We start from the raw sequence: 12,793 nt of genomic DNA, 5'->3' as shown, positions 1-12,793 counted from the left end.
GATTTATTTTATTTATTATTAATTTTTCTAAAAACATATAAATATATATATAGGGAGTTCCTGAAAGTATGACAATGAATTAACCAGGCTAAATCAGCAAATGTAATTTTAAGGGTGAGATCAGACAGGAATCTCTCCTGGAGGTGCCACCTGCACCGTTTCACTTGCATACTCTTGTAAATATTCCTAATATTAGTAGATGAAATCACAGAGCCAAACTGGCGCTGTTTCTGCAGACCACCAGAGTGTGTTTGTGGACCCACAGAGACGTGATTAGCCGAGGACAGACTTGAGGGGCATGAGTGTTTGTGCAGCCAGAGGGTTTATCAGCTCCAAACACTTGCAGGATTTCCGCATTGGGATTGTCCGTCCAATTCCTGAGTTCCACAGGAAGCGCGGAATAAAAAGCAGGAGAAAAACGCCCAAAAGCATCTCATTCCTCGCCAGCCGGATCACTGGGAGCATCGAGATTTTGACCGCGCGGTGCTCTTTATCAGAGAGAAGAAGAGTTGATAAGAAATGGCAGCGATGGAGAAGCGCGTCACAGCGCGCGTCAGGTGGATCGAATGGTCTCGAGCTCAGCGCGACGTGGCCACGTGATTTTATTAATAGGGTGAGTGTGAACGTGTATTGTTATCGGCATGGGGATTTTCTTTGATTACACTTTCGGTAAGCCTTCGAACGTTATATATGGAGCAGTTAATATGAAATTAAAGTTTCGTAACTATTAAAACGGACGATGTAAAATTATGGGGGGTTTTACTGAAAAAATAAAAACTGAAAAATACTTAAATATATTAAGCTTAAAACAGTGTAATAATTAATAAAAAATAGTTTTAAAGAAAAAATAGTTTATCAAGTTTTTGAAGATGTAATTTTTGGGAAGCTTTTTAAATATAGAATTTAATTGTTTTCATTATACACAAACACACAAATCTAGCAACGTTTTTTCATGATCGTGAAGACATGGGCATGCATTTTAGGCAATTCAAATTTGTCTACAAACCTTATTTCAAGTCAGTTTATTTAAAGAATTCAGTCAGGTTCATTATGTTTTCCCATTTATTTATCGGTGTGTCCCGGTAAACTGAGCGGCCGCGGATGACGTCACGCGGCTCGAGGGTCTCCCGTGAGCTCTTGCGTGAGTGTTTTTCCCGGGACGTCCCGGTGAAGGAGGGGCAGTTACCCCCCTGCACGCTTTGACAGTTGTGAGAGAACTGATTTGAGTGTGCAAAAACTCCTGAACACGGAGAGCCGAGCCACGGTAGACGCGCGCAGGACTTGCCAGTGCTAATTTGAGAACACGTGTGCTTTTGGATTATTTATAGGATTATTCCAGCCTCTGAGTTTGGTGGGAAACTTTGTTTTTGGGACGCGCCGGGGGACCAGTCTCTTTCTTTTCCTTCTAACATCCACGCACGAGCGGTTAATCTCGTGGATACGAGAGATTCAGTGAGTCATTGTACACATTTTATTTTAAATTGTTTATGTAAATTCATGCATCATGCATTTCAGTATTATTTATTTGGGCATGCATCATCTTAATACAGGTCATTATGTGTGTTTGTGTTACTATAATTCTTATTAGATTAGACTGAACTGGATCAACACTGCAATCTGTGAATGGTCGCATATAATGCTGTAGAGAAACCGCGCCGCCTGCTGGTCGTTTACTGATAAAGCGGTCAAGCTGCATACTATACTCACAACAATCCCTGTTCAGAATTGCATACCTCTGTTATTATTTGAATTATGTAGCATGCATACTATGTATAGTTTAGCACTACAGGTTGCTGTATCCCACAATGCAATGTGCTTAACTTGATCTTCTGTTTCCAGCTTTTTAAAACTATTATAAATGCATATTGCATGATATATACATTTTTGTTTCTCATACTGTTTTTAAAGAAATAGTATGCAGTATTTACTGCACACTAAGCAGTATACTAGTGCTTCATTCCAAATACAAGCACACACACTAACCGCTGGCCCTCCATTAGTCCATAACTGTTTCCGCTTCTAATTAGTGTCATTATTTGTGATTATATGCAGTGATGTGGATCTAAATGCCGGTGTGTGTTGACATATAGAGTTTTTCATTCATTTTGAGGCATTTGTATAAATGTACACCTTACAAAAAAATAAAAAAATGTTTACGTTTTGTCTTGTTTACGTTCACAAATACTTGAAAATTTCTAAAACAATATGCATTCACATGAGAAAGAAAATTAAATATCAAAACTTAAGTGAATTTGTTTAAAAGAAGAAAAATATCTTACTTGTGTTTAAGCATAAACTAACTCAATCTTTAAAAAAAAAACATTTTTTTTTCAGAAATCATGACGAATGTCACTTAGCTTCTCATGTAAATGAATCTTGATTTTAGAATGTTTAGATATTTGTACTAGAAACAAGACAAAATTGGGTGTGTGAATGGGTGCCATCAGAATGAGAGTCTAAACAGCTGATAAAAACATCACAATAATCCACACCACTCAGTTAACATCTTGTGAAGAAAAAAGCTGCATGTTTGTAAGAAACAAATCCATTATTAAGACTTTTTTAAATTTAAGTCCTCTATCCAAATACACAAATATGTCACTGGATTTTGATGTGAGAGGAAGGCAACAGAGAATGGACTTTTTCAGTGCTGGAAGCATTATTAATGATTATGGACTTGAATTTTTTCCAGAAGCAAGGGTTAAAATGCTTTAATGATAGATTTGTGTCATACAAAAATGCATCTTTTCCCTTCACAAGACATTAGCTGATGCAATGAAGTGCTGTGCATTACTTGTGGATTATTGTGATGTTTTTATCATGTATTTGGACTCTCATTCTGACGGCACCCATTCACTGCAGAGGATCCACTGGTGAGCAAGTGGTGTAATGCTGAATTTCTCTAAATCCGATGAAGAAACAAACTCACCTGCATCTTAGATACCCTGAGGATGAGTTCATTTTCAGCAAATTTTCATTTTTGGGTGAACTTTTCCTTTAATAGCTAATTATCCACCCTCATCTTGCTTGAAAGACTCGTTTAGTGTAAATCTATTGGTGTTGTCGGCCGCATCCCAACACAGTTACGAGATGCACAATGTGTTACACAAACTGCTTTTCAGAGAGCGTGAGTCAGAGGTCTGGCAGCATTTACATACGACACGTGCTAAGTCTTTACATATGACGGTGATCAGATGAATTGTGGGAGACGCAGCCATATACAGCATCAGTAACTGAAACAGCCTGTAGCTACAGACCTGTAGAAACCTTTGGCAGGAGATCTGTATGAAAGTCATCCAGAAGTCCTAAACCACTTTACTGCCTTATAGTGGTGTCAGACGCTCTGCGGAGGCCCGGCCAGCTCAAAACAGACAAGTGAAACATTATCTGACCCACAATTCTTAGGCTGAGATGTCAAGCCACACCAGTGCTGCAGAAAGTGTTGTTATCTTAGCAAATATGATATTAAACACACAGAAACACTGTAACGCACCTCTAATCACACACACACACATCATCAGAACCCGCCTCATTTCAGCTGGATTTCTGGGATGTTAGCATGTTGCTAAGCTAACAACACATTGCTTAAAATAAGCATAAACATACAAATAGGCCTATATTTGTATCGGGATCATTTTTAATAAAATTTTTAATCCATTCATTTTCTTACTGAATGAAAAACACATGTATTCATAACTAATTATTCTTGTTTCCACTCTTCCTTGGTTTTTAAAAAAAAAAGAACTTTAAAGTAAAGCACTTGGTGTACTATAAGTACACTAATGTAACGATTCATTTCGATATATATTATATTTTCTTCAAGTGTAGTTTTAAATCTAAGATTCAAAGTACACTACAAGTACACATTCAATACTATTAAGTGCACTTCTTTTTCAACAAGGGTATGTTTTGGTATTGAATGAATCTTTTGACCGAGTCTCAGCAGTCAAAATGTAGTATCTTTGAATTTTACTGCCTCGTTTAAAACAACCTTCATCGAGAGCAGTGATGTCTTACAGAGCTGTCTACAAACCTATAACGGTCTTATTAGTCACATTTGGAAAGTTTTCTAAAATCTAAAAATAACCTCACTAAGTTTTGCTCGCTGACTCTTTTTGTCCCTGAGGTAAATCCCAAAAAAACGAAGTGCAGATTTACCATCCCACATGCAGGACAAAATCATTAAACAAAGAACAGGAGTAAGATGGGTCGTTAATCTCCAGAAAATATGAGACGAGAGCTCATTTAAAGTGCTTCTTACTCTCTCTCTCACACACACACACACACAGGTGTGGTGTAATAGCTGCAGCTTTAGGGTTGTTGTCACTGTCAAAAGCTCTCCGGGGAACACAGAGATCTGTTTTACACTGCGCTCTAAACCTGAACTCGTTAAAGCAGAAATAACCTGATGATTACTGTAAGCTGTTTGAGATGAGAGAACACACGTGTGTGTACATGCTCACGTTCAGATCAACTCACAAAGAGAAATGGCTTTTAATATAGCTGGCTTTGTGAAGAAATAGAGTGCATGCATGTGTGTGGCAGGACGACGCTGTTTCAGTAATCAAAGCCTTGCTTTTAATACGTTTTTATGAAAATAATATTTAATAATACCTATATAACCTGAAATCTTCACGGAAACACAGAAATATCTGTCTTTATTATACCTAAATAAAAATGACATGAGTTATGATCGGACTGATTTTATTTTGAAAACATCCGTACCGTTGTAAATGTAAACATGCATGTGTGTATTTACATCTACACAGATTTCTCAGAAGCATGTGTTCAACTCAATCCGCTGTGAATTGTAACAAATGCACTTCTAATGATGATTAAGTGTCTCTGATTCTCTGCCTTTAAAAGTGCATTAACTCTCTCTCGTTTAAACGTGAAACGGGTCATAACTGGGCGCTTTTGCGGAATGGTTATAAATGCATGTTTTAATTCTCAATGTCTGTCTGAAGAACAGTTGTGCGTCGTATGTATGATGGGATCCAGCTGTTACTGCATAAATAACATTTCCTAAATACTAGCTAAATGCTCAGATCTCAGAATAAGACTGTGCTCATTTATAGTAATAACATGTATTTGTTTATATTGTTAGTATTATATATTATTTTAAATGTTATGTATTATATTATATATATTATAATAATAAGTGTTATAAATGTCTATCTATCTATCTGTCTATCTGTCTGTCTGTCTGTCTCAGGTTGCTGATAGAGTTGGTTGTACCTGAGGTGGACACACTCACCTAAGCGAACGACAGATAGAGAGAGAGAGAGATGTACACAGTGGTGTTGCTCTCCTCCTCTCTGTTTCTCCTGCATGTGACCTGCACGCCTCAGATTCACGGTCACCACGGGTAAATGCACACACTGTAGCGTCTGTAGTGTTAGGAAATGTCAATTCTCATGCTCTTGAGAGTCAGGGGTCAATATAAGGTTAAGGGTCAACGCATATAATAGCAGCTAATTACATCAGATTGTCATGCCCAGTTACAGCTGATGGACTGCAAAGCTTTTGATGCAAAAACAACGTGTAGACATCTTCAGTCTGTTCAAAAGTTTTCACCCCCAGGCTCTTAATGCTTGGTTTTTCCTTCTGGAGCGTCAGAGAGCATTTGAATCTTCTGCAATGGTTGCATATGAGTCCCTCAGCTGTCCTCAGTGAGAAAATATGGATCTATCTAAAATATGGAAATCATACAGTCATAGCTGGAAAGGGTTAAACACACAAAAATGCTAGAAAACCAGAGAATTTGTGGGAGCTGAAGGATTTTTCTAAAGAACAGCAGGCATTTTAGATGTTCAGGACAAACGAGGGGACACATGAACAATTATCACAAAACAAAAATCACAGCTGTGGATCATGCAGATAACAAAACAGTGTTAAGAATCACTTTTGAACGGGGTAATTTTTTTTTTTTTTACTTAAATTATTATTTTCTCTTGTGGACTATATGTAAACGTCTTTTATGTGAAATATCTCATTCAGGCCAGTAACATAATAATAATAATTACCGTTTTGAAGATTCTGCATAGTGAATGTAAACTTTTGACTTCAACGGTACAGTATGTACATACTACTGTTTGGGGTCAGGTTTTTAGTTTTTTTACTTTTCAGTAAGGATGTATTAAAAAGTGACAGTAAATGTATTTATAATGTTATAAAATGTTTCTCTTTCAAATAAATGCTTTCTATTCTTAAAAAAGCCTGAAAAAGTATATCATGGTTTCCACAAAAATATTAAGCAGCACATCTCTTTTCAACATTACCGGTAATAGAAATGTTTCTCAAGCAGCAAATCAGCATATTAGAATGATTTCTGAAGGATCATGACACTGAAGACTGGAGTAATGATGCTGAAAATCACAGGAATAAATTATATTTGAAAACAGTTATAATATTTCATAATTGTACAGGTTTTACTGTATATTTGATCAAGTAAATGCAGCCTTGGTAAACTTACATGGCTTCTTTCAAAAACATCAAAATCTTACCAACAGTAGGGTATTGTAAGCAGTGTTTGTGTGTTTCAGGAGGAGAGTGTGTGTTGGAGATGCTTGGAGTCGTCGTGTGTCTCGCAGCACAGAGTCGTTTCTTCAGCCCGTACACAAACCCTACATCACCATGTGCCAAAACCACCGCATGTGTAGCACATACAAGTAAGAACACACAAAACACATCAAAATACATATGATACTTCACAGTGTATCAGCGTTTCACTGGACTGTGTGTGTTTTACAGGACAATCTACAGGGTTTCTTACAGGCAGGTGAGCAGAGCAGCTCCTAATGAACTCTTTTACCCAGAATGCTGTCCGGGATGGCGACGCATGCATTCACACAACTGTAACCAAGGTAAACGAAAATCATACTTTATAACATGAGCCCTGAATGTGTTTTCTCTTGGAATTGTAATTGCATGTGTGTGTGTGTGTGTGTGTGTGTGTGTTTACTCTCTCTCTCTCTCTCTAGCGGTGTGTGCGCAGTCTTGTGCAAACGGAGGCTCTTGTGTAAGGCCTAATCACTGTGCATGTCTAAAAGGATGGACGGGAAGATACTGTCAAACAGGTACTTCATTTACAGTTATGCTTATGGCACACGCTTTATAAACTGAGTTGCATACACATAGAATTGACGTCCATGGATAAAACCAACAAATATACATTTACAAATAAATACAAACACAATTTGAGACTATTTTTGCAGAAAAATGCAAAATATCGGCCGATATATCGGCGATGGCGATATATCGACCGACCACTATGAGTAGGCTTTGGGGGAAAACATACTAAAGATTTTATGATCACATATTTCAAAAACATATTTCAAAAGCCGTTGTTCTCTGTCAGATGTGGATGAGTGTAAGGAAGGTCATCGGTGCTCACAGAAGTGTGTGAATACGGTGGGGAGTTATCGGTGTGTGTGTCAGGACGGATTCAGTCTGGCTGAAGATGAAATAACGTGTTCAAGAATTCCTGCTCCCTCCCCGCCGCCCACAGGGCCTCCAAAAGCAGACGAGCGCTCATCCAGAAGCCATGCTGGTAAGACATGTATACATTATCATCAGCCGCAGACATACTGATAGAGCAGAGACCCATCATCCACTCAAAACTCAGAGTAATAGATACAAGAACGATTCAACTCCAGACAGAATTTCCAGACATGACTTTCTTTACAAAAATGTTGATAAATATATATTTTAATTAGATTTATAGTTTTTTATTTTATATTTAACTGTATATTTAAATATACATTTTATTTAAATACATTTAAAAAAAATATTTAAATAATTAAAGCATAAGTCTATAGAACAAGTTTGTCCAAATTAACATTTTATTTTTTATTATTATTTAAATTTATATTTAACTCTATATTTAAATATATATTCATAAATGTTTCATTTAAATATATTTAATATTTAAGTTATTTAAATTGGAAGTATTAAAGCATTAGTTTGTCCAACTTAACATTTTAGTTTTGATTTATTTTTAAATTATTTATTATTATTTTAATTTATATTTAACTTTATATTTAAATATATACTCATAAATATATATTTTTAAATATATTTTAATTATTTTTAAGTATAAAAATAATTTAAAGTATTAAAAAGCATAAGTCTATGGATCAAGTGTATATGTTGCACCCTAGTTTGCTTATTTCTAATACACACTACAACTATATGCTTTGTTTGTGATGATATCAGGACATAAATCACATACTTTTAAGTATGCAAGCATTGGGACACATTATATGCACATTGTAATACCACAGATCCCTGTTTGCATAGATCTGAATGCATTAGCCTACAATTCATCAAAAGTTCATACATTTATAATCGGCTTCGGTCCAACATTCCTGACCACTTTTCTGCAACTGAAAGTGTGGGAAGAGGACAGTCTCAGATTCCCGCTTTTCCATTGCACAAGGCATTGTGGGCTATATTAACCCAAAAAGCATGCACAGATGCATACTTCTCAAATCCACTGGAAATCCCAGCGCTTTTTACACGCTCCTTTTCAAATGGATTATTCGAAACGTGCATACATCTTCAGATGAACAGTATTCTGCGATTGTGGGCTTTTAGACCGCGGTGTCCTCTTTAGCGCCCCCTGCAGGTGGATCCCTGACCAGCCTCACGGTTCATTATTACTTTTGGTACGCGCTATGCCACTCTCAACTCGTACCGTGAGTAATAGTGCACTGTGACTGGTGTCCTCAGCGACAACATACAGACCAATCACAAACCTGGACCACATCCGTCTGAAAAACCACCTCAAAACCACAATCACAAAGCCCCTGAACACCCAGCCGCTCGCTGTTTCCTTACACATACAGTGTCTCTCATTGAGCATATTATCATTTCACAGATTGTAGAGTTGTATTATATTTCTTCAAACAGTTCTTGTCAATCCCGTGGCAGAAACAGTGATGGTAACAGAGAAAAAACAGTGCAGCTGCTGTTCCAACTAAACAAAAAATGATGTGTTCAACCCAAAGAAAAAGAATGTTAATGTGTATCTGATCAGATGTAACTGAAGTACAGGGTTATGAGCTGCATTAATATGAATTCTTGGCAAAAGAGATGTGTTTTTAATCTAGATTTAAACAGTGTCTGAACCCTGAACATTATCAGAGTTTGGGAGCCAAATGTTAAAAACTTGCTATCCTAGGAACTACCAAAAGTCCAGTGTTTTGTGACCTTAGGGAGCGTGATGGATTGTAACGTGGTATAAGGCTAGTTAGGTACACACACAGGAGCTAAACCATTAAGGGCTTAAAAGTAAGTACTGTATTTTCCGGACTATAAGTCACACTTTTTTTCATAGTTTGGCTGGTCCTGCGACTTATTTATCAAAATTAATTTGACATGAACCAAGAGAAATGAACTAACAGAAAACATTAGCAAAGAGCGCCCTCTCGCGGCTGTGGGCGGTAATGTTTTCTCTTGGTTCTTGGTTCTAAATGAATGCGACTTATAGTCCAGTGCGACTTATGTATGTTTTTTTCCTCATCATGACGTATTTTTGGACTGATGCGACTTATAGTCTGAAAAATACGGTAGTAATATTTTGTAACTGATATGAAACTTAATAGGTAGCCAGTGCAGATAATGTAAAATATTATTTTAATATTATTAAAAGTTATTAAAAAAAACTTTTTTTTAACGTTTTTATTTTAAAGTTAATTTATTTTATGTGCTTTTGTATTTATTATTATTATTATTATTATTGTTATTGTAAACCACTATTTAGTTATTTTTTCTCTTCTGTTTTAGTTTTAGTTAGTCTACAACAACTGAACCTTTGCTTAATTTAATTATTATTTTGTTTATTTTATGTTCATATATATATATGTATATGTATGTGTGTGTGTGTATGTACTATTTAGATTTATTATTTTTAATTTCATTTTTAATTGTCATTTAACTTATTCTATGACTGCTAAACTTGAAGATTATATTATTATTAATATTATTTAATTATTATTTTTAACAATTAAATATTTAAGATAATTAAATCATCATTATATAATATTAATAATAAATGTAAATTATAAATAGTCATTATTAATATTTTAAATTGCTTCATTTTAATATTTTCAATTTTCATTTGAAGTTTAGTTTGTCTCTCTTTTTATTTTATTTTTTTATATTACTATTTAAGTTTCATTTACTTTAGATCAGTTTTGTGCTTTAACTTTCCTAAGATATTTATACATTATTTTATTTCAGCTTTACTTCAATTAACACATAGTTTTATATTAAACTTATTTTGAAGGAGAACAAGCCTGTGCAGAACGAAACACAACTGATGTGCTTCTTACTGTCAGTCTAGAGATGTTTCTCTCAGCTGAGGAGTGTCTTTAGGAGAACTGCTGAACGCTCAGCAGTTCTCATAATTCGTCCGTCCGTCCGTCATCCTCTCTATTCGTCCGTCTCATCTAGCTTGTGTTGGTAGCGTCTCGCTGTTTCTTCATTTATCTCTCCATACACTATTTTAGATCTGTCTGCGATTTTAAAAGTAAGAGCAGGATCAGAATCTCCTCTGGCCCTAGACAGTCATGTTTCCTAGTGACAGGCTAAAATAATGGCCACTCGTCCTGACCGCTGGCTGGAGCTCAAACACACATTCCTGGAGTTCGCACATGAGAGCAGCACATTTCCACGTCTCAGCGTTTTTCTGTAGGGAAACGCTTTATATATTCATCAGAAGAAAAACATTTCAAAGAAAGCCTCTGAGTGACCCTGAGCACTAGTGTGTTTGAGTTTGACCCGGAGTCAATCAGCATCTGTCTGTGGGGAGATCCGATTACTCTAAACCTGTCCTCCTTCTTTACCACGGTAATCACAGTTTTCACCAAATGCTTTATTTGGTACAGTTACTTATTATTAATAAGAAGCTTAGTGTAAAAAATATTTTTTATTTTAAATTATTTTGTAACCCAGCCTCTTAGGTTTCTCATTACATTTTAAAATATCTAATAAAATAATATAAAAAATAATAAAATTAATTTACTGTCCAGCCAGACTAGTTACAAAGATTTTCTGTGGTAACCATAGTTTACATTAATTATATATAAATAAATGATAAAATGTTCATTTAAAATATTTCATTAAGAAATATTTAAGCTTTTTAATGACAGTCATAGTTAAAGGGGGGGTGGAATGCTCGTTTTCACTCAATATCCTGTTAATCTTGAGTACCTATAGAGTAGTACTGCATCCTTCATAACTCCAAAAAGTCTTTAGTTTTATTATATTCATAAGAGAAAGATAGTCTGTACCGATTTTTCCTGGAAAAACACGACCGGCTGGAGGCGTGACGTGTGGGTGGAGCTAAAAATCACGAGCGCGAGTAGGCTTTTGCGTTGAGAGCGTCTGGAAGCTGTGACATTACTGTGAGGAATAAAACATCATCCAAAACAAACCATGGCTAACAGTCAGATTCAGCGTATATTTATGATCCAGAATCAGATCCCTAGGCTGAAATTTAACAAGAGCAGCAGCAACAACAGCGTCTCTATGTGGTATGTACTGAAACTGTATATATTTGCTTAGCGGTTTTGGAAAATGACTAAGTTCCACTTTGTCGTCTTTTTTTTTTTTTTTTTTAAGCTGTGATGTGGAAAGTGCAGTTTGATGACAACATCGCATGTTGTTTACTTGATGTGCTTACGTGCCAATAGCTAAGTTAACAACACAGAGATATTTGAAGCAGTTTTACTCACCGCCTGCGGTTCCAACACACCATCGTGACCCTTTGTCGTTGGGACTGCATTATCCTTAAGAAATAAACGATGTGCAAATCCGGCGTCAAACTGGACCTTGTTTGTAAAACAAGCATCTTCGAAATGCAGGGAACAAACAAAAACACTTGCACAACTCCGTTGATGCTCTGTAAAAATAAACTCCATCCACTGGTCCCTTAATGCTGTTTCTCTTTAGGTAATCTGTGCAGGGTTGTCTTGCCCTGGCAACCAAAAACACACTTATATTGTGACATTTCGCGACGCTCTCGCTCTGATCAGTGAAGTCTGTTGTGCTCTCATTGCTCTGCTATACGGGAGCGTGCGCTCTTCCGGCAGAAGTGCCTTAGGACCCATATAAGGAAATTCCGCTCCATCTAACGTCACACAGAGCCATACTCGAAAAAAACTTTCCGAAACTTGTGACAAACCGGAAGGAGTATTTTTGGAACAGAAATACTCCTTCAAACCCACAACTTAATTTTTGAAACTTTGTCCATGTTTAGCATGGGAATCCAACTCTTTAACAGTGTAAAAAAACTCAGTATGCATGAAATAGCATTTCACCACCCCTTTAATAACAGAATGCTTTCAACAAACCTCAAGGTGTTAGCTCATCATATTCAGTTTACACCCAAATATCTTATTTGATAGATAGTAAAAAAGATAAATAGAATTAAATAAAAATAAAAAAACATTACTAATTTTTTATAAATATTTTTTAACATTTGAAAAAAATATGTTATTAAAAATTTTTATTAATTCATTATGGCAGTGTTGATTAACGCCAGATTACTACAGTTTTTCTGTAGTACCAAAATTAAACTATGGTATTTTTGTTATTATTGAGGTATTTATTAATACATGTTAAAGACAAAATGTCTAAATGCATATAGAATGTGTGCATTTGTTAACTAAAGATATGTTTAAGTCATTTAAACATGTCTTTCTTGCATTGTCTGTTTTTTTTATTGTTGTTGGACTAAACTTGCTGATTTTGCACATATTTACACAAGTGGAATGAGACTGTATTT

At 35.8% G+C, this 12,793-nt stretch overlaps 1 protein-coding gene across 1 annotated transcript; it reads left to right on the top strand.

Annotated features, from left to right (window-relative positions):
• The first annotated feature begins 871 nt into the window (after window positions 1-871).
• Window positions 872-7,601, top strand: LOC113074198 (epidermal growth factor-like protein 7). The gene is made up of 6 exons (XM_026246953.1): window positions 872-1,452; window positions 5,216-5,368; window positions 6,546-6,671; window positions 6,754-6,866; window positions 6,984-7,079; window positions 7,361-7,601. The coding sequence occupies exons 2-6, from the start codon at window positions 5,289-5,291 to the stop codon at window positions 7,591-7,593; spliced, it is 648 nt and encodes a 215-aa protein (XP_026102738.1). The 5' UTR covers window positions 872-1,452; window positions 5,216-5,288; the 3' UTR covers window positions 7,594-7,601.
• The last annotated feature ends 5,192 nt before the right edge of the window (window positions 7,602-12,793 follow it).

Source organism: Carassius auratus, unplaced genomic scaffold (assembly GCF_003368295.1).
Source record: "Carassius auratus strain Wakin unplaced genomic scaffold, ASM336829v1 scaf_tig00013841, whole genome shotgun sequence".
Lineage (NCBI taxonomy): Eukaryota > Metazoa > Chordata > Actinopteri > Cypriniformes > Cyprinidae > Carassius > Carassius auratus.
The sequence above is the reverse complement of the archived record's forward strand: the minus strand, read 5'-3'. Positions and strand labels throughout refer to the sequence as shown.